This window comes from Carcharodon carcharias, chromosome 21 (assembly GCF_017639515.1).
Source record: "Carcharodon carcharias isolate sCarCar2 chromosome 21, sCarCar2.pri, whole genome shotgun sequence".
NCBI lineage: Eukaryota > Metazoa > Chordata > Chondrichthyes > Lamniformes > Lamnidae > Carcharodon > Carcharodon carcharias.
The window spans coordinates 36500734-36527017 of NC_054487.1; the positions used below are offsets into that span (position 1 = coordinate 36500734).

The 26284-nt window shown below is 41.2% G+C and overlaps 1 protein-coding gene across 2 annotated transcripts in view; it reads right to left on the reverse strand.

Moving 5' to 3' along the window:
- scube1 (signal peptide, CUB domain, EGF-like 1) overlaps positions 1 to 26284 on the reverse strand; it is a 386703-nt gene that overhangs the window by 331255 nt on the left and 29164 nt on the right. For both annotated transcript variants that reach the window (XM_041216271.1, XM_041216270.1), the window contains exon 3: positions 14148 to 14273. In XM_041216271.1, coding sequence (XP_041072205.1) covers positions 14148 to 14273 — 126 coding nt within the window. The remainder of the gene's footprint in view (positions 1 to 14147; positions 14274 to 26284) is intronic.

A 26284-nucleotide genomic window follows, 5' to 3' on the forward strand; every position in this document is an offset into this window, starting at 1 on the left:
ATTAAGGAAAACAATGGTTAAAAAAAAACTAGGCAGCAAACCCTGACCCTGATGAACTGCAGTGAATGGCTGAGCCTGCAGGCCAGAAAAGTCCAGGTTTAACGATCTTTCCTCAATTAACTGATATCAGTTAGGACAGCAATATAAAAGCTACAATTATGTCTCTGGGCTCAGAAGTGAAAAATTAGCTAGCAACTGTTGCTGGAAGTAAATGTGTGGAAGCAACTGTGAAGGCCCCCATATTGAATATAAAGGTTGAAGTTTTGGGGCAGATAAATGTTAGGGCCCATATTTCCCCCATCACCTCCAGATTCTAAGGTCAGCTACTGGGCCATGCGAGGCAGAAGGAAAAAGCCTGATTTGAGAGAGAGTGGCAAATCCCCCAAGTAAATCAGGAGAGCGAGTGCCAGATTATTAGCTTTGAGGTTCTGCTTTTTAATTTAACTCCTAGCTGCTCATACTTCCTATGCGGAACCTCTTACCTAATCCTACCTATGTTGTTAGCACCTACATGGACCACGACAACTAGATCGTCCCACTCCCACTGTAAGTTGCTCTCCAGCCCTGAGCAGATATCCCAAACCCTGGCATCATCAGGCAACAAAGCCTTCTGGACTCTTGCTCACAGTTGCAGAGACCTTTTCCCTTGTAATGAATTAGAAATTCCTCATGCAGCATAATTTGATCCTTTAACGCAATGAAACTTCCCAAGGAACGTTATAAAATAAAGTATGACATCGAGGCACATTAGCAGATATTAGACCAGGTGGCAAAAAGCTTGGTCAAAGAGGTAGCTTTAAAGGAGGATTTTAACGGAGGAAAGCAAGGTAGAGAGGCGGAGAGTGTAGGGAGGGTACTCCAGAGCCTGGTGCCTAGGCAACTGAAGACACAGTCACAAATTGCGGAGCAATTAAAATTGGGAATGCAAGAGGCCAGAATTAGAGGAGCGTCAATACCTCAGAGTGTTGTGGGGCTGCAGGAGATGACAAAGATGGGAAGACATGTAGCCATGGAGGGATTTGAAAACAAGAATGAGAATTTTAAAAGCAAGATGTTGTTTGACTGCGAGCCAACATAGTTCAGCAAACACGGGTGATAGAGGAATGGAACTTCCTGCAAGTTAAGACATGGGCAGCAGTGTTTTGAATGGTCTCAAGTTTAGAGGGTCGAATGTGGTAGGTAGGCCAGCCAGGAGTGTGTTGGAAAAGTCAGGTCTATTGGTAACAAAGGCATGAATAAAAGTTTTAGCAGCAGGCAGGCTGAGACATACGGACATATGAATTAGGAGCAGGAGTAGGCCAATTGGCCCCTTGAGCCTGCTCTGCCATTCATAAAATCCTGGCAGATTTGATTGCAACCTCCCACCTACCCCCCCAATAACCTTTTTTCCCCTTGTTTATCAAGAATCTATCTACCTCCAACTTAAAAATATTCAAAGACTCTGCTTCCACTGCCTTTTGAGGAAGAGAGTTCCAAAGACTCACTACCCTCAAAAAAAATTGCTCCTCATCTCGGTCCTAAATGAGTGACCCCTTATTTTTAAACAGTAACCCCTAGTACTAGATCCTCCCAAAAAGAGGAAACATCCTCTCCACATCCAGCCTGTCAAGATTCGTCAGGATCTTAAAGGTAAGTCACCTCTTACTCTTCTAAATTGAAATGGATACAAGTCTAGCACTTTTTCCTATAAGATAACCTGCACCTTCCTGGCATTAGTCTAATAGACCTTATCTGAACTGCTTTTAACGCTTCTTCTAACTGCTTCTAACATTCTTCCTTAAATAAGGAGACCAATACTGTACACAGTACTCCAGATGTGGTCTCACCAGTGTCCTGTACAACTGAAGCATAACCTCCCTACTTTCACAGGGATCGGTATTGGGTCCCTTGCTGTTTGTGATATGAGGTGATTCACTTGGGCAGGACAAACAAGGCACGGGAATACACAATGAATGGTGGGACCCTGGGAAGTACTGAGGATGAGAGGGACCTTGGTGTGCATGTCCACCGGTCCCTTAGGGTACCGGGACAGGTGGATAAGGTGGTTAAGATGGCATGTGGGATACTTGCCTTTATTAGCCGAGGCATAGAATAGAAGAGCAGTGAGGGTTATGCTGGTACTGCATAAAACACTGGTTATGCCACAGCTAGAGTATTTCGTGTAGTTCTGGAATCCACATTATAGGAAGGATGTGATTACTCTAGAGAGTGCAGAGGAGATTTACCAGGATGTTACCTGGGCTGGAGAGTTTTACTCATGTGGAGAGATTGGATAGCCTGGGGTTACATTCCTTGAAGCAGAGGAGATTGAGGAAGGACATGATTGAAGTGTATAAAATTATGAGGGACATAGATAGGGTGGACAGGAAGGAATTTTTCCCCTTAGTGGAGGGATCAATAATCAGGGGGCATAGATTTAAGGTAAGGGGCAAGAGTTTTAGAGGGGATGTGAGGAAGAATTTTTTCACCTAGAGGGCAGTGGGAATCTGGAACTCACTGCGTGAAAGGGTGGTAGAGGCCTCATAACATTTAAGAAGTATTTGAATGTGCACTTGCAAAGCCATGGCATACAACGCTATGGGCCTAGTGCTGGAAAATGGGATTAGAATAGTTAGGTCCTTGTTTGACCGGCACAGACTCGATTGCCCGAAGGGCCCTTTTCTTTACTGTAGACCTCTATGACTCAAGAGTCAATTCCCCTCACAATAAATGATAACGTGCTATTAGCTTTCCTAATTACTTGCTGTGCCTCCATAGTAGCCTTTTGTGATTCATGTACTAGGAGACTCAGACCCCTCTGCATCTCAGGGTTATGCAATCTCTCACCATTTATGTAATATGCTTATTTTTTTCATTCTTCCTGCCAAAATGGACAATTTCACATTTTCCCACATTCTACTCCATTTGCCAGGTCTTTGCCCATTCACTTAAACTATGTATTTTTGTAGCCTCCTCAAGTCTTCGTCACAAATTACTTTCCTACCAATCTTTGTGTCATCAGCAAATTTAGCAATCATACCTTTGATCCCTTCATCCAAGTCATTTATATAAATTGGAAAAAGCACTGATCCCTGTGGCACATCCTGTCAACCAGAAAAATTTTATGCCTACCCTCTGTTTCATGTTAGCTAGCCAATCTTCTATCCATGCCAACATGATACCCCCTGCACCTTGAGCTTTTATTGTCCATAATAACCTTTGAGGTGCCACCTGATCAAATGCCTTGAATTTTTCTAAGTGCCCTGCCATAACATCTTTAATAATATCTTTTAGCATTTTCCCTACAGTAGATGTTAAGTTAACTGGCCTGTAGTTTGCTGTGTTCTGTCTCCCTTGCTTTTTGAATAAAGGAGTTATATTTGCTATCTTCCAGTCTAATGTGACCTTCCCCAAATCTAGAAACTTGTGGAAAATTGAAACCAACGCATCTACTATTTCATTAACCATTTCGTTTAAGACCCTGGGATGAAATCCTTCCGGACCTGGAAAATGTGAAATTGTCCATTTTGGCAGGAAGAATGAAAAAAATAAGCATATTACATAAATGGTGAGAGTTTGCATAACCCTGAAGTGCAGAGGGGTCTGAGTGTCCTGGGGATCTGTCAGCCCACAGCCCCAACAATTTGCTCAATACCACTTCCCTGGTGATTGTAATTTTCCTGGGTTCCCCCCTCGCTTCCATTTCCTGATTTACAGCTATTTTTGGGATATTACTTGTATCCTCTATAGTGAAGAACGATGCAAAATTCAATTGATCTGCCATCTCCTTATTTTCTATGATTAATTCCCCAGACTCACTCTTATAGGGCCAAGGGTCACTTTGAATACTCTTCTCTTATTTATCTATTGGAACTCTTAATACCTGTCTTTACATTTCTAGCTAGCTTTCTCTCGTACTCAAAATTTTTCCTTCCTTAAACTTCTTTGTCATTCTTTGCTATTCTTTGCTTCCTGTCCAGCTTTCTGACCTGCCACCAGTCTTTGTGCAATCAGGGCCAGAAATTTCCCCCTGCTGGGGGGTTGTGTGGGGGCGGGCATGAGCCTAATCGAGGCCACATCGCCATTGTACGTGGACGGGCATGCGCACGAAAGAGCACAGAGATTTCCCTGAGGCACGGAGGTGCCTCAGGCAGATTTGTTTCAGTCTTAAACTTTTAAATAAAGGATGTTTAAACTTTTAAAACATGTCCCCACATGTGACGCTATCACATGAACTGGGACATTTCAAAGAATAAATGTATAAATTTTTATTATATTTTAAAACAGTTCATGAAACCTCATCCTGCCCGTGGATGAGGGTTCATGAAAAATCGAAGGCCACCTTGGCTCTTCGCCTGCCCGCCAACCTTAAGCGCAACAGAGATAAAAACAAAAATAAAAAAAAAATAAAAACAAAAAAACTGCGGATGCTGGAAATCCAAAACAAAAACAGAATTACCTGGAAAAACTCAGCAGGTCTGGCAGCATTGGCGGAGAAGAAAAGAGTTGATGTTTCGAGTTGATAAGCTCTTATTATCTCTTCCTTTATACTCTGTCCTACCATGTAATTATGTTTAGGGGACCCGTACATCACTCCCACAACTAACTTCTTGCCTTTACCATTTCCCATCTCAACCCAAATCACTTCTACATCTTGGTTTCCTGAACTTGGGTCATTCCTCTCAATGTGCTAATACAATCATTAATTATCAGAACCACCCTTCCACCTTTCCCTAGCTTCCTGTCCTTCCTAAATATAAGGTCCTTTCAATATTCAGGTCCCAATCTATGTCATCCTGTAGCCATGTCTCTGTAATGGCTATCAGAATGTATTTACTTATTTCTAGACAGGGACCAAGTTGAACGATGAAACGAAGGTAGAACTAGGCGATCTTAATGATGGCCCAAATGAGGTTAGGAGCTCATTTTGGGATTAAATGTGGTACCCAGGTTGGAAAAAGACTGGCTTAATCCAGGCTGTTGCCAGGGAGAAGGATGGAGTTAGAATATTGATAAAACCAAATAGCACTTCACTTCCCTTCACTTTTTTGGTTGAAAAATCCATCAATCCTGCATTTGAAAGGTGTTTAAATACAGGATTGTCTATTAGGTGCTTCAACAATTATGGGTCCTAAAAGTATTGACTGAGATATGCATTTCCTTGCTCTCATCATAGGTTACAATGCTTTGAATGTTGTGAACGGAAAGGTTTAAAATAATGAGCAAAATAAGCACTTTATTCTGAATTGCATATTTTTTATGGCTTATGTTTTAGATGCTACTTTACAAATATGTTTTCAATTAGATGCAAAATTTAAGGTGGTAGTTTAAATTAACTTCATAAAGCTATTTTAACGTTTTAATTGGTTGCTACCCATCAATTCAGAATTGTTAGTCATAAAAGAAAATTGAATAAACTGATTGTCAAATTTATGCTGCTAACTTGTTCTTTGGCACTGACTGAATCAAACTGCTTTTGATTTGTTGCCATTGAGTCAATAGGTTACTTGACAAAGGGCTTAAAAGCCAGGTTTCATTTCAGTTAATTTCAAATGAAGAGGTGCAATGCTTTGAAGTGGAATATCCTGAAAGATCACTCACTAAACTGTTGATACCAAGGTGTGACTTGATGTGTGGAACTTTTCAGACGTGATATCAATTAATGCACACCAGATGCTGGACTTATGATTATTTACAGATGTAATCCATCTTCCCTCTAATTGTTTTGGGCTGCACAGTTGATTTCAGAATGCAGTCACACTTGCACAGTAACTTAAAGGGGCCAGCCAATGTGCGGCATGCACAGGGACTTTTGGTTGTTGCATGCAGCTTACAGGGAACATTACATCCAATGTAATTCTCCCAATGGCTCAGTTGGTAAATTATTGCCTTTTTGGAAGTTATTCATGTGGCCATCACTGGCGACTCCAGCATTTATTGCCCATCCCTAAATGACACTAAGCCATACAGGTCCTAAAAAACCAGGCTTGCCCCTGGTATGTGGCAAGTTAGGCCAATTATAAACAACTTTGATGCCCTAGGTTAAGGAGTGGGCAACAAGTGTATCTGCATGGATATTGAATGGGGACAAGAAATGGTGGAAGAGCTACCTGGGCGAGGTCTGGAGAGCTTCTAGCACTATTACATAGAGTCATGGATGATTGCAGTATAGGAGGAGGCCATTCAGCCCATCATGTCCATATTGGCTTTTTATAAGAACTGCTCAGCTGGTCCCACTCCCCTGCCTTTTCATCACAGCTCTTCAAATATTCTTCTCTTCAGATAATTGTCCAATTCTGTTTTGAAAGCCATGAATGGCATTTTCAGGAAAGGAAGAACAAAAGAAGTGTTAACTTTGAAAGGGATATATTGTTGGTGTTAGAGCTGGGGCTCTCAAATGGACATCCGCATGAAGGCCTCAGGAAATCTGCCAAAACTACATAGACCAACTTTTCCACTATGACCACTGAGGGTACTAAGATCTCACACTGTGTAATTCTATAAAATATACATATATAGACATCCTCATGGCTATTTCTAAAATTTTAAAAACTGGGCAAAGAACTTTTAAAATGGCTGAATCTATGTCTCTGTGACCCTTGAACAAAAGGAGCTACCTGGCAGTATCGAAGGAATTTGCACCTCATTATCCCTGAAGAGACATTAATGATCCCCTCTTCCCCCACAGCTGGCTGCACAAACCAAATACAAAGAGAACTATACAAAGGCCATCTGCATTTCATAACCCAGGTTGGTCAACTGAAGTTTACTCATCTGCTAGGACATAAGGCCCTGCAACCTTCCTTTCTAGTCTTAATGGTTGAGACATTTAACAATCTCAGGACCAAGATGAGGGATACACACCCTTTGTCAAAGACAGCGTGAAAAGGTGAGAGTCATGTGACATGGACCACTGGCTATGGAACCAACAATATTGCTTTGTGGAACTGCAACCTCAGTCTTCTGTTTACCATCCTAAAAGCAGCCTCACAGAGGCTGATTTCCCAGTGAGCTCTGCCCAGATTGAACTCCTGGCCCCATCTACACTGATTCTGCTGGCGCTTCTGCACCCTTGCCTACAAGACTGATTCATCTTATCATGTGAAGTCAATATCACCGGAAAGGTGAATTATACAGCATTGGTTTTCAACCTGCTGACCTCCGTGAAGGAAAACCTCACTGGGCTTTGATTCTGGACTCTGGACCTGTGGACCCATTTCTTTTCTCTGTGATCTCCACACTGAACATCTTTATTTTCTCTATCCCTCTTTTACCGTACAAATGCAAAGCAGGCAACATTGCAATCCCCTCTCACATTAAGTGTTTGCAAATAAACTAACCCTTTGAGTTCATCCTACCTCAAGTTTGCTGTGGGGTTATTAATAGAAATTGGAACACACCAAAACAGAGGGGTTGAGAAAAGGGGAAGCAAAGCAAAAACACCTTCCTGTTCACAGGCAGGGGATGAGAGGGGAAATTAGTGTGGCCTAAATTAACCCTCCCTCCGGTTTATAACACCATGAAAGCCTTGTGTTTTCGGCTGACCTGCTGCACATCTTTTGATCTCAAATTCTAGCAGTCAGCGATTCCATTCTGTGAATCAGTAATCCATAGTACCCACTATAAGTTATTCTTAAAAATTCCCCAGGGATGGGCGGCTTAACTTGCTTGATGCCAGTCTCATCTGATTTCAGTTAGTCACACCCAAGTTTCTCTCACAATTCTTCATCCTGTCCTTGTCCACTTGAGAAGGCAGGTGTGCCAGATTCTACAACTCAAACATTGCTATTCACTTAAGCCATTTATATCCTTGCCGATGAGACTTAAACAATGGGTGTAGCCAATAAATGAAGTGAATAAATAGCATGATTTGGACAGGACAATGCCTTTTAATTGGAGCAACTTGGTTATCAATGGGAATATGAGAAAGCAGGAGTGTGCAATCATGGGTACATTGTTGCTAATTTGGATTGGAACAAGAGTGGGAAAAATTTAAGTGGGAAAGAAAATTTGGGTCTAAAACTTTAATTAGGCTCATTACCAGGCACAGGAATCATGATGCATGATTACCGTGTGTTCAGTCGAGTTAAGGCAGGTGGCACAAAAATTTTGGGCTGGTTGCCCCTCAATATATTTGTAGTGCGCAGTCCAGCATGAAACATGCTGCTGACTGGCTGGATGCTCACCAAGAGTCCTGTGTGCCTAACACATCCTACAGCTATCCTGCACTTCTTAAAGACAGCCTGTCCTCTTAAAGGGGAGGTCACATTGTTCCACCGGAAGTTGTAGCCATTCTCAAAAAGTCTTTGATGGAAGCAAGGAGACTTCAAATAGAAAAACAGGGCAAAGTCAGGGCTTCCAGGTTCTCTGATGTAGTGCTGGAGACTTTAGTCCAGGAGGTCGAAAGAAGAAGAGAGAGGCTATGTTGCCACAGGGGACCTGAAGGCTGTAAAGGCATCAGCTGTGATGGGAACGGGGTCAAATTGGTCAGGGTCCTTCTGGCTCAAAAGGACCTGGCTGCAGTGCTGGAAAAAGTTCAAACGCCACACAAAGTCACCGAATGTATCTTCAAATACCATGTCTTACCCCCTGCACCATCAACCCCTCAACACTACTCAATGCACCGTACCCCTATCACTCACCCATCAGCAATCAGGACTCATGCCTAACATTCAGATGCTTCACCTCAGCCTCACACTCACCAATGCAACCTCACGCCCATATCCTGCAGCTTATATTTCCAAATATTCAGCTATGGCAACACACTGCAATACACACACTGACATTATTGCCTTTCTCTTGCAGGACAAGGCTGTGCATAACCCCAAAAAACAGCAAGCAGCAGAGAATTGATGGGGCACAAATAAGTCTGCATTGACTGAGCCTTTTGGAAAAGGAAGTGCTCTTCATTATGGACACCAATATCTGAGGCCATCACATCTGGTGTTGACACTCTTTCACCAGCTTAGATTCTGGCAGTACATGAAGATTAGAGCATGGTGTAGATTTGAGATCTGCAAATGGCAAGTCACCAGGCATGAGTGAGCTGCACCCAGACTGAGGGAAAGGACAGCATGTGTGCAGCTCATCATGGGGCGAGGTCCTAGGCAAATTCTGCTGAAGAGAGTTTAGATGAGGACTTTGATGAAAGGGTGTACAGGAGACTACGAATATGCATGCACAGCGTGAGGTCTGGATTTCCACTGTGCAAGCAGAGGCAATATGGAGCTGAATGTTTCTTCCATAATGTCCTTCTTCTTTAGATAATATTTATTGTCTATGCCAATCTGAACAAGAAAAAGAATGCAGATTTTTTTTCCTCGAGCAAAAGCTTTGTATTAAAATTATCGTATTGCAGAAGAGGTTTACACAGTTTACATAGAATGTTTGCTTCCACCTGTAAGAAAAACTTATAGTAACCTTGCCAACACAAACTTTTTAAACTTTAAAATTTTACTGTTTGATTTCTTTTGTTGAGAAAGCAACATTTTCCTGCCAACTTGCTCAGCCTTGTGAAGGATCTCCCTCTTTGTCAGGATGCCCTGGTGACTGTTGGGGGTGGGGTGGATGGTGGAGGTGGGAGAGGGGGTTAGCTACAGATATGTTTGAGCTCACGCATTCTTTTATTCAAAAAGTATTGACTTTGATTTAATCAAAGCACAGTTGGTAGAGCATTTTTCTAGTTGACTCAAAAAAATTTAATGCAACTTTACAGAACTCATGATGGGAGCAATCGGTTACATGCTTCTGGGCTACAAATCCCTCCCAGTGAGAATAATGAAGCTAAGCCACCACCCTCTGTCCCATCAAAGCTGTTAGATGAGCTCATTAACATTTCATCAGCTAGCTTTCTCAGAACCAAGTACAGTGAAATGCTGCTGGAGACATCTTTGTGTGAATGCTCCAATGATTACAGCACTGCTTCTTCAGCAGCGCCAAATCAAAATAATTTAGTACAACCAAAAACATTAGCCAGACTGCTTCTATCAACTTGCGCCACATGGCATGCTATGGTTGTACGGGTGCTAGCAGTGGCATGCTGTGTTTGTGCTGGAAGTATGCAGAGTGGATAGATATTTACATTAAACGGTGTCCAACGGTGCACTGATTTGGTGCACTACCTGCATTTTGGACATTGTAGGTCCTGTTAACTCCTTTTGTTAAGCACTCCCAATGGAACAAATGTTCAGTTGCATGAGACACCTCACATCAGTACTATTTAAAGGGATCATGGGACTTTCAGGGGCGTGCTTTTGTCTTTCTTTTGCTGCTGCGAGTGAGTGGAAGTGCTACGCTGAGTGTTACTGGAGGAGTTTGGAAAAGTTTGGGGTTCACAACAGGGTAAACTGGACTTTAACAGGATTCCAGAGGTGTTGGAAGGCCTATCAAGAGAGAGCCTGCATTGATGACATCAATGAAAATAAATATATGAGCCAGGATGAATATTGACCATGACATGTGCATATTCTTGGCAAAGATACCTCCACATCCTGATGGAATGGTTGCTCAGCACCAACAAGAAGTTGCATATTAATTAAGTAAAACAAGCTATAAATGTTTAATTCTATAACTCTTTTTTATACAGAAAAATGCTTGTTCTACAGAGAACTCATACAATTGTTTTACATATGAGGGGTTAACCTCAGGAGCACAAAACTAGAAAATGCCTGTATTAGAACATCTATTAGGCAAATATTCTTTCATACATTACATAAGTACTTATTCACAGAGGTCAGTTTAACAAATTGTAGGTAGAAGGGCTCTGGCCAGCCTCAAACAGTCATCATAGTACAAATTTGACCTCACGACACACAGAAAAAACAAACAATAGCTAATCCTAAATCAGATTCCATTGTAGTACTTTCCAACATAGAGTATCCAGATTTATGACACATTTTGCTTGGCCAATATGGTCTTCTAACGTTCGTGTTATAGTTGTGGGCAGCTCAAAGGGAAAAAGGATAATATTTCAGGTAAGAAATCAACTGCCTTTGAAGAGTTTCTGATAAGTCCTTAGAAATGATTTGACCCAACAGCCAGTGCAATTGCAAATTGTATTTTTAAAAACAATAGGGTGAATTCACTGATACTGTGCTCTCAGTAGTAGCTTCACTCAAAGGGAGTCGGAGTCTAAATCAGTACTATAATATTGTAGTTCTGTGTGCTCCTTTTAAGCAAGGCCCCTTGCTGGGAGTGCAGAATCAACATACCCTCCTGGAATATTACTTAGAAGTAAAAATAAGGGAAAAATCTTTTTTACTTCATCTAATCCTCCTCACTAATACTTGTTATACCATTATTTCATATTGAATATCTGGCAGTGTTATCATGAAGGTTTAAGATTTCCACTTACTTAAAACAACAAAGCTGGCAGGACTGAATTGCACTTCAATTTCCACACCATTATCTAACCAGAGAAAGCTGTGCTCTTATGCATGTGCATTCTTCACTCAGAAACGTTCAAATGCCAGTTAAATGTTTACTTCTAACAAAAAGACAAAAGTTAAAATTACACTTTTAAAAGTTCCAACGAAGTATTTTGGAACTTTGTGAAGTTCATGTAATCCTGGTTGCAGTTGTACTGCAGTTGGTCCAAGACCAAAAGCATTTGCGATGATGTTAGTCAGCAAGTCTCTTTCATGAGGCTGTCTCTCAGCACCTGGGGTCCCAGCATTTTGTTTCCAAATCACACCATGGACTGGATTTCACAGGGGGAGGGGGGTGAGGGGGGTAGCTCATCTCCCTCCATCCCACCTTGTCTGTTGTAAGGGTCGGCTGTCAGCCAACATGCCTGAAAGAACCTCACCCCCAAGTCATAATGCACTACTGGCGGACTAAAACAAGCAGAGTAGGACTACCGCCCCTCAGTAGGATGAAATCTTGCCCTAGAGAGCAGCCGGCCAATCTGATTGGCTAGCAACTCTATCAGTCCCAGCAGCGCCAGAAGTCAGTAAAATAAAACGGCCTACCCACTCTTGCCCGCCTGCCCATGCCAACCGTTCTTTGGCATGGGCAGTGTATTATTCTGGTCAATTGGCTTGGTAACAAGCTCAATTGACTGTTAATTATTTTAAAATGGCAGATGGGCTGCCGATTTCAGCACCTGCTTACTTAGTGTGTTATGGGGGACAACTCGGGGGTGGGTAGAAGGTTGTGGGCTTCGCATTTCTTTTATCTGCATGTGCCCCTCCGCTGAAAACAGGTCCAGTGGGAGGAGCCGTAAAATCCAGCCCCATATTTTATTCAATGTGGAGCTGAAACTTTTGATGGAAAACTGAACTAAGTAATTGGATTTAGCTGGTTTGGTTATAATGGGATAGCCCTACCAGCACAAGTGAGGTGCTATAAACAATGCCACCTCACTCATAGCACTGCTTTGCCGGAAAATCAATGATGACCTTGATTTCCAAAGAAAACTAAGAACCTCAGGGATGACATGTGGCTTACTTCAGTTGGTGCTACACATCTTTGGCCTTAAGCTCCCCTGCCTGATTAGAAAATGGCAATTAATGGAAGTGTTCTATTTTCAATTTTCCAAAATCAGTTTATTATCATAATTATGTACAGCTCCACAAACCAACTTTGTGTGGAAGACGCACACTACTGGTGGAGGGGGCTATTGCAAGTGAGGTAATTGTGATTAGCAGGTTGGCTTTGTGCCATCAAATCATGCCTCTAAACCGAAAATTCAAGACCTACTCCAAAACGAAAATACAACAGCAAATAAGATTTTGGGTTACACTGTATGAGTAATTTGAGACATGACATGTGGCAAGTGCAGCATGTTTAAAAAGCAACTTTGGACCCATGGTTCTCAAGGCTCTCCTCCTCTGGAATTTTTGCATGTGTCATGTGACTATTGTGAACTAATTGATAGAGATAGGTTACTTTGATTAATCAACAACTCCATTATCATTGTATCATTTAACAACCAGGATAGTAGAAGGTGAACTAGATGGGGATTGATATTTTTTGGCTAGCCATCCCAATGCTCCTCTGTACACGTCCTGATTTGGCATTTCAGAATTACATTGAAATTATAATGCAGAAACAGGCCATTCAGCCCAACCAGCCTGAGTTGGTATTTACCCTCTGCATTAGTAATAATTCTAATCCCACATACCTCTCTTGTTTCCTTAACCCCGTATGCTTTCATTTTTCAGCCACTTATCTGACCAGCCTTAAATAATGACTTGGGGTGGGACAGGGCTGTAAAATGCGGTGAGCCGTTCAGAAGTCCATTGACTTCGGCAGGACTGGAAAATCCTGCCGGCAGGAGGAGCTGTAAAATTCTGCATTTGATCTCTGCTTCAATTACTAACTCTGAACCCATTCAGCAGTGTCACAAACCCTTGTGTAAAACAGTCCCTCCAGCTCGCTGCCCTAAATCTTATAGTTAATTTGATACCCACGCCATCTCACTCTAGCTCTTCTGATTTCTAGCTGCAACTCGAGCAAAAAAATCAGTGGAAAACCCAAAGAAATAAAGGAACAACAGTTTATACCATTTCTCCAGGGTTTCTGCCAAAGATACGGTCAGGTATCAGGAAAACCTCCATAGAAATGACTGGAATCTACTTTCATACTTTTAAACTCCTGTCAGATCACTCCTTAATCTCCTCCATTCTAACAAAACAAGCCAAATTTTTCAAATTTTTCCTCATATTTGTATTTTCTTATGTCAGCCTGCAGGCTCATCAATAAGTCACAAAGGCCGTATGGGTCAGAAATTAAGGCTACAATATTTTAGGATTGATTCTTCAACCTGTGCTCACTTTGAATGTGATTCATCGCTGGGAGCTTAGGGGACATTTACTCTATTCTTCACATTAAGTGCTGTATTCAGGTGTATTTTAAGCCACAGTCCAACAATGGGCACTTTATAAATAGAATGTCATGCTGGAACGGGAAGTGTGAGAATCCTGGTTTCCTTATTTGCAATAACTGTTCTTGAAAATTAAGGATCTTCACACTCAAAAGTACAATGGAGAGATGCAGTTACAGCTGCAAGATCATTTCTAATACAAATCCTTACATTCACAGAATATTTGCTTCACTGAAGAATAAAAAAATTAAAATTGCATTCTATTTTCATCTTAGGAAATAAACACTGAACATAAATCACAGACAAACTAAAAAAAAACAAAATACAAAGTGATGTCACTCACCCAGGCAGTTATGACCATCATGCGCCAACATAAAGCCATCGTAACAAGTACATCTGTAGTTGCCTGGAATGTTGATACACTCATGAACACAGCCACCATTGTAGTCATTGTCACATTCATCAATGTCTGAAAGACAGTTAGCAGGACATACTTCAGTAAGGTATGGGACACACTGGAAGGCATCACACATAAAAGTAAGGTAGTTGAATACCAGGGTGCACAAAAAGCTGGGAGAGACAAAAAGCACTAGCACTAGAGAAGTTATATTAAGTTAATGGGAGGAGTCAGAGTAAGGAGGGAAGTCATGAAGTCTACATCAGGATCACTGTGCATATGTTGTGAATGCACGGAGTGTAGTAAATAAGGTTGGGGAGTTACAGGCGCAGGTTGCCATGTGGAAATATGATGTTGTGGTGATAACAGAGACCTGGCTCAAGGAAGGGCAGGACTGGGTGTTAAATATTCCTGGGTACAAAGTGATCAGAAAAGATAGGAAAGCAGGAGGGGTGGCAGTATTGGATAAGGAGACCGTTCCAGTGCTGGAGAAAGAGGATGTCCCAGAGGGTTTAAGGACAGAATCAATTTGGCAAGAGCTAAGGAATAAAGAAGGTGCAATTACATTGCTCAGTATAATCTACAGGCCACCAATTAGTGGGAAGGATATAGAGGAACAAATCTGCAGGGAAATTACAGAGAGATGCAAACATTATGAAGTAGTTATAATGGGGGACTTCAATTACCTGAATATAGACTGGGTCAATGATAGTATAAAGTGCAAAGAGGGGCAAGAGTTCCTATATTGCGTTCAGAAGAATTTTCTACACCAGCATGTGTCCAATCCAACAAGGAAGGATGCACTGTTGGACCTGGTTCTTGGAAATGAGGTGGGCCAAGTAGATCAAGTGTCAGTGGGGGAACATGTAGGAGACAATGATCATTGTATCGTAACATTTAGGATGACAAAGGTTAGAAAAGGTCAATCCAGAGTAGGAATAATTAACTGCGGGAAAGCGGACTTCAATGGGGCAAAAACAGAGCCAGATAGACTGGAACTAAAGATTGGTGGGAAAAACTGCAGCTGAACAATGGGCTACCTTCAAAGAAGAAATGGTTTGAGCACAGTAAAGGTATATTCCACCAAAAGGGAAAGGTAGAGCAAACAAATCCAAAGCTCCCTGGATGAAAAAGGAGATTTAAATTAAGATAAAGAAGAAAAAATGTGCTTATGACAGGTGTCAAGTAGAAAATACAATTGAGAACCAAACGGAATACAGGAGGTTAAGAAGAGAAATGAAAAAGAAAATAAGAGAAGTGAAGAGGGATTATGAGAAAAGACTGGCAGCCAACTTAAAGGGGAATCCCAAAGCCTACCATCAACTCAAAAAATTTAAGCGGAGGACCAAGGTCAATTAGGGACCAAAAAGGGAAGTTGCACATGGAGGCAGGGGGTCTGGCTGAGTTGCTAAATGAATACTTTGCATCTGTCTTTAACAAGAAAGCAGATGCTACCGAGGCCACAGTGACAAAGGAGGAATCTCTGTCACTAGAAGGGTTAAAATTGATAAGGAGGAACTGTTGGGTAAACTGTCGAAACTTAAAGCTAACAAGGCACTGGGACCGGATGAGATGCATCCAAGGATTTTGAAAGAAGTGAGAGTGAAAATTGCAGGAGCACTGGCTATAATCTTTCAGTCTTCCCTAGACTCTGGGGAGGTGCTAGAGGACTGGAGAATTGCAAACATTACGCCCTTGTTCAAAAAAGATTGTATGGATAAGCCCAGCAATTACAGACCAGTCAGTTTGACTTCAGTGGTGGGGAAGCTTCTAGAAACAATTATTCGGGATAGAATTAATAGTCACATGGAAAAATGTGGATTGAGTAGGAAGAGCCAGTATGAATTTCTTAAGGGAAAAATGTACTTAACTAACTTGCTGCAGTATTTTAAAGAGGTAACAGTGAGTGTTGATGAGGGTAATACTGTTGATGTGGTATACATGGACTTTCAAAAGGCATTCGATACAGCGCCATACAACAGACTTGTGAGGAAATTTATAGCTCATAGAATAAAAGGGACAGTAGCAACATGGATACAAAATTGGCTGAGTAATAGTAAACAGAGAGTAATGGTAAATCGATATTTTTTGGGCTGGAGGAAGGTCTGTAGTGGAGTTCCCCAGGGGTCGATATTGGGACCCTTGCTTTTCCTGATATATATTAATGATCTAGATCTTGGTGTTCAGGGGACAATTTCAAAGTTTGTGGATAATACAAAGCTTGGGAATGTTGTAAACTGTGAAGAGGACAGTGTAGAACTTCAAAAGGACATAGACAAGTTGGTGGAATAGGCAGATAGGTGGCAAATGAAGTTCAATGCAGAGATGTATGAGGTGAAGCATTTTGGTAGGAAGAACATGGACAGACAATATAAAATAGGGGATACAATTCTTAAGATGGTACAGGAGCAGAGGGACCTTGATGGAGAGCAGTTAATAAAACATACAGTATCCTGTATTATTAATAGGGGAATAGAGTACAAAAACAGGGAGGTTATGCTGAGCTTATGTAAGACACTAGTTAGATCTTAGCTGGAGTATTGCATAAAGTTCTGGGCACCTTGCTATCAGAAGGATGTGAACACATTGGAGAGAATGCGGAAGAGGTTTACAAGAGTGGTTCCTGGGATGAGAAACTTCAGTTAAGAAGGTAGATGGAGGGGTTGGAACTGTTCTCCTTGGAGAGGAGAAGGCTAAGAGGAGATTTGATAGGAGTGTTCAAAATCATTGAGGGAACTGAATAGAGTGGATAGGGAGAAATTGTTCCTGCTCATAAAAAGGATCGAGAGCGAGGGGGCACAGATTAAAAATGATTTGCAAAAGAAGCAAATGTGATGTGAGAAAAATACTTTTTCACACAGCGAGTGGTTCAAGTCTGGAACGCACTGCCTGGAAGTGTGGTGGAGGCAGGGTCAATAGAAGCATTCAAGAGTTCATTAAGTGATTATATAAATAGAAACAATATGCAAGGGTATGGGGAAAAGGCAGGAGAATGGCACTAAGTCATAATGCTCATTCAGAGTGCCGGTGCAGACACGATGGGCCAAATGGCCTCCTTCTGCACTGTGACAATTCTGTGATGCTGTGATATAAAGACAGGCACCATAGCGAAGGTATTTGTTAGCCCCAGTGAAGCTGGTTTTCCAATTCAAGAGTACAAACAACTTACAGCAAACATCACAAGCAAGTGCATGGCTGCAGAAAATGAGAATGAGAAAGGGGTGAAAGTTCAGGATGAGGGAACAATCACAAAAATGCTCTGTTACAACAGCCATGTGGGAAAAACAATTGTTGCAGATCTAGTCATTTAAAAAAGAGCAAAAGTGTCACTAGTTTTAAAACAAAAGCAGAAAAGTTTCTGAATGTAGATGCATGAAAATAAAATTTAGATCAATTTAATTAAAATTTGTTAAACTTGTCCTATGTAACTTAACATTGAAATTACTGTTAGTAATATTAGCTGTACAGATTAGCAATGGCACCAGTAACCCAATTATTTTAAGCACGTTATGTCCTTCATTAAAATAACACATCATATGAACACTTAGTAGAACTGCCTACCGATTGTCATTTCCAAACTAATTTTTCAGCGTCAGAAGTGCCGTTGGTAAGAAACTCATCGCTAAAACCCAGTCCCCGGGTCCAATCCTGAAAAAGTGGCATCCGCGCACATCCAAAATAAAAAAAGAACTAATTAATTATTTCAGGAATGTCGCAACTGTCCAGCTCAGTGAAAAAGCAAGCAGAAGCTTCAATTTGACCAAATCTGAACAAAAGAAGTCGGCAAGCAGCTGATCCAGGCAGCCATTGTCAAAAAATTTTCTTCAAGAGGAGCGCCATCTCCAGTTTGCGGAGCCGATCAAAACCAGTAACCGCAGGAAATCCCTTCATCTTTGAGCACACGGCGACACCATCTTAAAATTCAGACAGCTCTTAAAGCTGCACATGCACTTTGAAAAATTAACATGGATCACAATTCCACACTTCCTAGTCAATTCAGACTAATCCAAGGCCCAAACCAATCACAAAATTTGGGACTTGGGAGGAAAAGATTCCTAAGGTGCAGCATTGTTTCAGGTTTAAATAAAAAGTCAGAACACTTGCAAGCAAAAGTAAGATCCAACCCTGGAAAAGGCAATCCAGATAGTTAGACAGTCAGAACTCCATCAGCAGCACAGGACAGTCTTAAGGGGAGAGGATAAAACATGGTGCAGAGGCCAACCCTTAATCCAGCTAGCTAAGCAACAGACACACAGGGACGTTCTAAGATAGGGAAAGCAATACCAGAACAGGCCAGCAGATCAACCATGCCAGCTCTGTGGTGCAAAGCACCTTCACATCAATGTCCTGCAAGTGAAGTCCAATGCTGCCAATGTGACAGGATTGGACACTATGGCAAACTGTGCAAGGCAAAAACTCTGAAACTTATGAAATGCCCAACAATGATCCACAAGATCAACGCTGCAAACTCAGAAGGCACGCAGCCATGCTTCCTGGCTGAGGTCAAAGATCTTGGTTTCTCATTTTGGACTGTGGACATGAGTGTTAGCCTAACTCTGCACCACATTTCTTCACCAGCTCAGATATTTCAACCAGGATAAATAAATACTGAGTGAGGTTATGGCACCAGGTGATTCTTAGAGGACGAGGGAACCACCAACCCAAAAACGTCCCATTTATTTCTACTATCATTTTTTGACCAGTAACCAATCCTCAATCCATGCTAATAATACCCCAAATCCCATTAGTCCTAACTTTATGTAATAAACATCATGACACCTTTCAAATGCTCTTTGAAAATCTAAATATACCACATCCACCCTAGATTTTACATCCAAAAATACTCCAACAGATTTGTCAAGCTTAGTTTCCCTTTCATAAGTCCATGCTGAATCAGAAAATCATAACATGATTAAGGAAAGTACTCTTGCCACATTCCTAATCATAGATTCCAGCTTTTTGCTTACTACTGATATCAGGCTAAATGACCTATATTTCCCCTTTCTGAAATAATGGGGTTATGTTTGCTATTTTCCAATCCTTGGGCAGTGTTCTAGAATCTAAGGAAATATAGATCATCAAAATCAATACATCCACTACCTCTGCAGCTCCCTCTTTTAAAACTCTAGGGTCCAGGGGATTTGTCACCACTTAGTCCCATTAATTTCACAGAAATCATAGGAACTTACAGTACAAAAGGAAGCCATTTAGCCCATTGGGTCGATGCCAGGACTAGTGCAATTTCTTTACTTATACTGACTTCTTTAAGGTCCTCATTCTTGATAGACCTTTGATTTATATGAGTTCCAGAATGATATTTGTGCCTTGCTCATGAATACAGAAACAAAGAGCAGAATCTTCGGCTTGACGAACATGGGCGGGGCCCGCTCACCGAGGCGTAAAATGACACGCAGTGACATTTGGCGTGCGTCCCGATGTCATCGCGCATCATTCAGATTTTCGGTTTGGCAGGCGCATCCCCGAGTTGGCTGCGTGCCCGCCAAACTGTCAAAGGCCTATTAAGGCCAGTTAATAATCACTTAGAGCAATAAACTGAGCCCAGGATGCCTTCGCATTTTTCATTGAACCTCATCCACGGGCGGGATGAGGTTTCATGAAGGTTTTTAAAGTTTTGTAAAAATTTTTAATAAAATTAATACTTATGTCCCAGCTCATGTGATAGTTTCACATGAGGGGACATGTGTTAAAAAATTTTTTCCCCTTTATTAAATTTTTGGGAACCTAACTCCCTGAGGCAGCTCAGGCAAACCCCACCCTGCCCGCACAGGGAGTGCTTCCAGGTGCGCGTCACGTTGGGCAGGCCTTAATTGGCCAGCCCATGTAAAATGGCAGTGCCCAGCCGATCACAAGCAGCGATCAGCTGTGCCCATGCCCACGTCTGCTCCCGCCCAATCCCCCCAAAGTATTTGTTTAACGTATTACTATTTCCTTGTTTCCCATTATAATTGCACCTGTCTCTGCCTCTAATGGGCCTACATTTACTTTTAATAATCTCTACCTATTTACATACCTGTAGTAATGTTTACAATCTGATTTTATTTATCTTGCTTGTCTACTGTCATATTCTATTTATTATTTCCCCAACAATTTTTTGTCCCTCCTTTGCTGAATTCTAAAATTCTCTCATCTTCAGGTTGACTACTCACTTTGACAACATTATAAGCCTCTTATTCCCTTCAATCTCAGGTTTTGTGCAACCACTTGCTTTCCCATTCAACTGGAGTAACCTCCAGTCAACCGGAGTCACCTGCACTCTAGTTTGTACCTACCTGGTCCACATGCCTGCTAGCCTCACCCAGTATACTGTCTACCCTATATACTTTCTAACCCTTCTATAGACTGAGAAATGCTTTCTAATCCTCTATATACCAAGTGCTTTCTGGGTCAGCTGTCTGCCTAAATACTTCCTAACTCACCAAAATATTAAAGAGAGCAAAAAAGTAAGAAATAAAGGAAAATAGTAATATAAAAAGGCCATTCAACCTCTCAAATTGGAGAGGAAAGACAAATAGAAAGTAAAAGAGTGAGGAAAGTGTGATGTGACAAAGAGAAATGAAGCAGGAAAACAAGAAAAAAAAATCACTTACATTTATATAAAACATTATCACTTCCGTAGGATATCCCAAAATAGTTTACATCTAACAAGAAGTCCAAGAATGAAAGTGAGAATTGAAGAAGAACAAGGCAGCAGGGGATATGTTTAAATAAATTTTTAAACCCTTCATTTAATTTTTTGAACGTCGATTCAATCTCCCTGAGGCAGCTCCGTGCCTCAGGGAAATTGAAGCGCTCTTTCACACGCATGCGTGAAAGAGCGCTAGCCCTTATTCTCCCTCTCCCCAAGCCCGCAAAGGTAGCACTAAGCGTTACCGCTCACTTATTACACTGGGCTGGCCTTAATTGACCCACCGTGTAAAATGGCAACACGAAGCCAATCACAGGCGGCGATCACCTCTGTGGCCGCTCCTGCCCAGCCTGCCCGCCATTGGAAAAATTCTGCCCTGTATTACTGGAATATTGGAATTCCTGCATTGGTGCCTACAAGATTCATTCATCTCTTCCTTATATCATGGAAGTCCTCGCTTCTGGAAAGTTGGATCAGCCTGTAACAGTTTCAGCCTGCTAACTGCTGAAGGAATATGCAACTGGACTTTGGACTCAAGTGAAACCATAACTCTAATGTTTTTTATCATGGTCTTGCCCTGTACCACTTTCTTTCCATTATCCCTCTTTTATTGTACGAGTACAAAAAGGGCAGACTTTGGGAAACCCCTTTCTCGCATTATTTGTGTGTGTACAATAAACCAACCCTCTCATTCTACCTTACCTTGAGATTGCTGTGGGGTTATTAATAAAGGATTGGATCACTCCCAAACTGAAGGGTTGGGGAAAACACGACACCACTTATAAAGGGGAAAATCAGAAAAACACCTTTATGTTTACAGACAGTTAGTAAGAGGAGAAACCAGGGCTGATTAAATTAATCCCTCTCCAGTCCGTAACACCCTAATTGAAAGGGGAAACTGACTTCCAGTTTCTAAGGAAATGAAGACTGAAACTGAGATTGGAAACCAAAACTTTTGGTTGAAACTATATTAAAAGGGGACAGGGTACAGGGCCATCAGAGCTCAGTAGATCCGAGTCCAGTGGTGCAGTACGAGCAGGCTGAAAATGACAGAAGCTACATCCAAAGCTGAAAGCAAGCAAAGTTATGGTTGTTGCAACTATTTCTGTTACTTGAAGATAACATTAATGGACCTACATCATCCAGACCAATGTAAGCAGAGCTGAGGAGGCAGACGTGAGCTATTTTTAGTGAAGACTATGCCCATGGAACCGAAGTTGATTGCACACTGCTGTTAGCTGATGATCAAGTTAAATTCTAGAAGAAGAGGAGCTGAAATCCCCATGAGGAAGACAGAGTTTTGGAGGTGACATAAATATTGAGTGATCTGCCCAGCCAATTCGTAAAATCTGCCTTAGTTGTATGCCATTTAATGTACAATTTATAGTTCATAACTTACTGCAATTTGCCTGTTAATCCATGTTTACTTTATGTTAATTCTGGGTTTTAGAGCATAGGTGGTTATGTAAGGGAGCACTTAGTGTTTGCTTTGTTTTATTCTTGTATAGGAAAATTCTTTTGTTTTAAACCATGGAATCTTGTGTTTCATTCTTTCAGTAAATGGCTGCGATTTCAGATTTGTGCTTTTGTAAAAAAGTTACTGGTTTCAACTGAGATCATAACGTAACATATTGGAAGGATTCCTTACCATTGTGTTTAACATTTGCAGCTACATTCTTTTCAAGTTTTTTCTTTGCCACTTTGATTCCCTTTTTGGTATGTTTCTTCCTGGCCAAATTAAGGACCATCACAAACTATGAGGAACAAGGAGGCTACAGTAGAAGATAGGCAGACTCTGATAGTGAGCAGATATGTGCTAAACAAAGGGTTATAGAAGGAAGAGAAAAAAAATGTTTTGTATAGTACTTCTCACATCTTTAGGATATCCCAAAGTACTTCACAGCCAATGAATTACTTTTATAACATGAACAAACATGGCCACCAACGTATGATCAGCAAATGAGATAAATGAGTTAGTTAATCTATTTCAATGGTGTTGCTTGAAGGAAGATGTTGACCAAGACATGACGAAGGCCTCCTGCTCTCCTAATGCCAAGGATTTATCTATATCAACCTGAACAAGCAGATGGTTTGTAAAAAACCGAGAATAAAAATAGAATAGAGTGGAGAAATAGAAAGACCTAGGGGTAAAGATACACAGGTCTTTAAAAGCAAGATTTTAGGTGGGAAATAAGGATAAAATTGGATTTGGGGATTTTACATACAGGGGCTTGATCATGAAAACAAGCAGGTAACTCCTCTGGACTGAATATTGAGTTCAAAAACTTTAGATCATGAACTCTCTCCTCCATCCCCACCCCCTTTCCAATCCCCCTTTTCCAATAATTTATATATATTTTTCTGTTCCCACCTATTTCCATTATTTTTTGATGTATTTACATCCATTGTTTTATCTCTACCTTTTAGCCTATTTCAATGTCTTCCCCCCACCCCACCCCCACTAGGGCTATCTGTACCTTGCTCGTCCTGCTTTCTAGCCTTAATGTCACCATTAGCACATTTTTAGCTAATATCACCACCACCAACACCTCTTTGTCCTTTTGTCTTTAACATCTTTTGGCAATCTCCACCTATCACTGGCCCTCCATCCAGCTCTACCTGAACTACTCCCCCTTAAACCAGCTTATATTTCACCGCTTTTCTATTTTTCCTTAGTTCTGGTGAAGAGTCATACGGACTCGAAACGTTAACTGTATTCATCTCCGCAGATGCTGTCAGACCTGCTGAGTTTTTCCAGGTATTTTCATGTAACTCTTAACCTGATTAGTTAAATCATGGGAAGAATCATGTATACAGCTTTGAACATCATTCTAGAAAGGATATTGGAGCTTTAGAAAAAGTGCAAGCTATGTCTATAGATGATGATGAGGGGCATACATGAGATACTTGAAAAATTAAAACAGTACTCGTCACACCAGAGAAGCTCAGGGGCAGATCTAATGGAAGAATTTAAAGTTGTAAAAAGGATTAGGGAAGTAAATAGTGAAAGATTATTTCCACTGATCGCTAAATAGGTAAGAAAGGAGGATAACTTTAGGATTAATGCTAAAAGCATAGATAGGTTTAATATAAAGCAATACTAGAATTTGGAATGCCTTAGTCTATTGAATCTTTCAATCCCAGCATTTGAGAAGCTCTTTCTGAGAGATCCAAAACAAGGCTTGAAGTGGACTTGCATGGCAATAGTTGCCAAGGTGAAGTCTTCAGCCTACAACAACCTGATGTGGAGTACGCTGGAGAAGATATCAGACTTATGATTTTACACCTTATTGTCAAATCTCCTCATATTAAAAACAAAAACAGAAAAAGAAATACCTGGAAAAACTCAGCAGGTCTGGCAGCATCGGCAGAGAAGAGTACAGTTGACCTTTCTAGTCCTCATGATCCTTCAACAGAACTAAGTAAAATTAGGAAAGGGGTGAAATATAAGCTGGTTTAAAGGTGGGGGGGGTGGGTTTGTTGGGACAAGAAGCCAGTGATAGGAAGAGATAACCAAAAGTAGTCACAGACAAAAGAACAAAGAGGTGTTGAAGGTGGTGATATTATCTAAAGGAATGTGCTAATTAAGAGTATAAGACAAGACAGATAAGGTACAGATAGTCTTGGTGGGGGAATACTAAAAGGTAGAAAGAAACAATGGTGGAAATACATTTAAAAATAATGGAAATAGGTGGGAAAAGAAAAAAATTATATAAAGTATTGGAAAAAACAAAAAGGAGGGGGAAGAAATGGGAAGGGGGTGGGGATGGAGGAGAGAGTTCAAGATCTAAAATTGTGGAACTCAATGTTCAGTTCGAAAGGCTGTAAAGTACCTAGTCGGAAAATGAGGTGTTTCCTTCCTGTTTCTTTTTTTGTTTTGGATTTCCAGCATCCGCAGTTTTTTGTTTTTGTTTTTATCTCCTCATATTAAAGCCTGGATAAAGTATTTGGCATTGAATAAGCTGAATATGTGGCACTGAACCTGTCAAGCAAATCATGGCTGGATTTTATGAGGCATCCCTAACGCCTCCATAAATAAAATGTCAATTAGGAGCCCACCCATCCAAAGGCCAGCTGCCCTGCAGCCATTTTATGCTTGGCAGGGCATTAATTGGCTCAGGTCAAGACTTCCAATGAGGAAGCCCTGCCTTAGAGCTGCCAATCAGATTGGCTGGTAGCTCTATAGTCCCAGCATCGCCTTGTTCGAGCAGTGGCCATTGCTGGCAGACCCCAATGAGGGGTGTGAGAGGGGGGGTGGGTTTGAGAATCCAAGGATGGGTTGGGGGGGTAGTGGTCTGACCTTGGGAAGTGGGGAAGGGGAGGTGCCTCTTATGGGCACAGAGGACCCCAAAGGAGGCTTCTCACTCCACTCTTGCCCAATACCACTTCACCCAGTGAAAGCTGCCAATCCACCTGCCTGGCGTAGGCCTCCCCTTGCCATGGGTAAAATAGCAGTGGGAGCAGGATGAGGCACTTACCCCACAAAATGCGAAACAGGTCAGGAGAAGGTGGGGAGGTGGCAGCATGCCATGTGCAGGTTGTGTTATTCTGAATCACATGCTAGCCATCTAGCCAACTGAGTTAACCAGCCACCTGCCTAAAAATTAATATTGCCAATATTAGCTGATTAAGACTCAAATCAGCCTACATGGTAACTTTCTGTATGTTATTTAAACCGAGATGTTAATTTGTTTATTTTAAATTAACACCTCTGCTAAAAGAGCAAAGAATGCCTTACAAATGCATTAAACCTGAATCCCTAATTTCAGCCAACAATAATTTCTGGGTTTATGAGAGAGACCAGATCAACTTTTGATTCAGTAACATTATGAGCATAGTTGAGTTATGAAAAATGTAAGTCAGAACATCTTATTAAAAATAATCATTGAGCACATTCATTTGACAAATAGCAAAGAGATCAAATGTCAAGATAGAAAAAGTAGACAGAAAAAATGAAGTACAAAACAGCAATGTAATCTTGGAGGTTAGTTGACAATAATAAACTCTTTTCAGTTCATGACATCAACCAACCTCTCAATTAAACACAACTCTTGAGCCATCCATTATTCTCCAAGTACTCTCTCAAAGAAACATTACTCTATTTAATACCCCATTCACATTGCTATGCAAGTATTGTTGCAGTGCAATCAGGTTCCCAGTGGTCTGCATTTTTTTTAAAAATGTTCTTGGAATGCTAACAAGGCAGCCTTTATTGCCCAACAGGAGTTGGCTTGAGGGCATTACATATCAACCAAATGGTATGGAACTATAGTCAAATGTAAACCAGGCCAAGTAGGAAAGGTCATTTCCCTTCTCTGAAGGACATCAGTGAAAAAGTTGGTTTTCTAACAATGCAGCAATTTTCAGGGTGATCAACACACATTGTGAAATTAAATTCAATAAATCTTACACTATCTGCCATATTGCAATTTGAGCA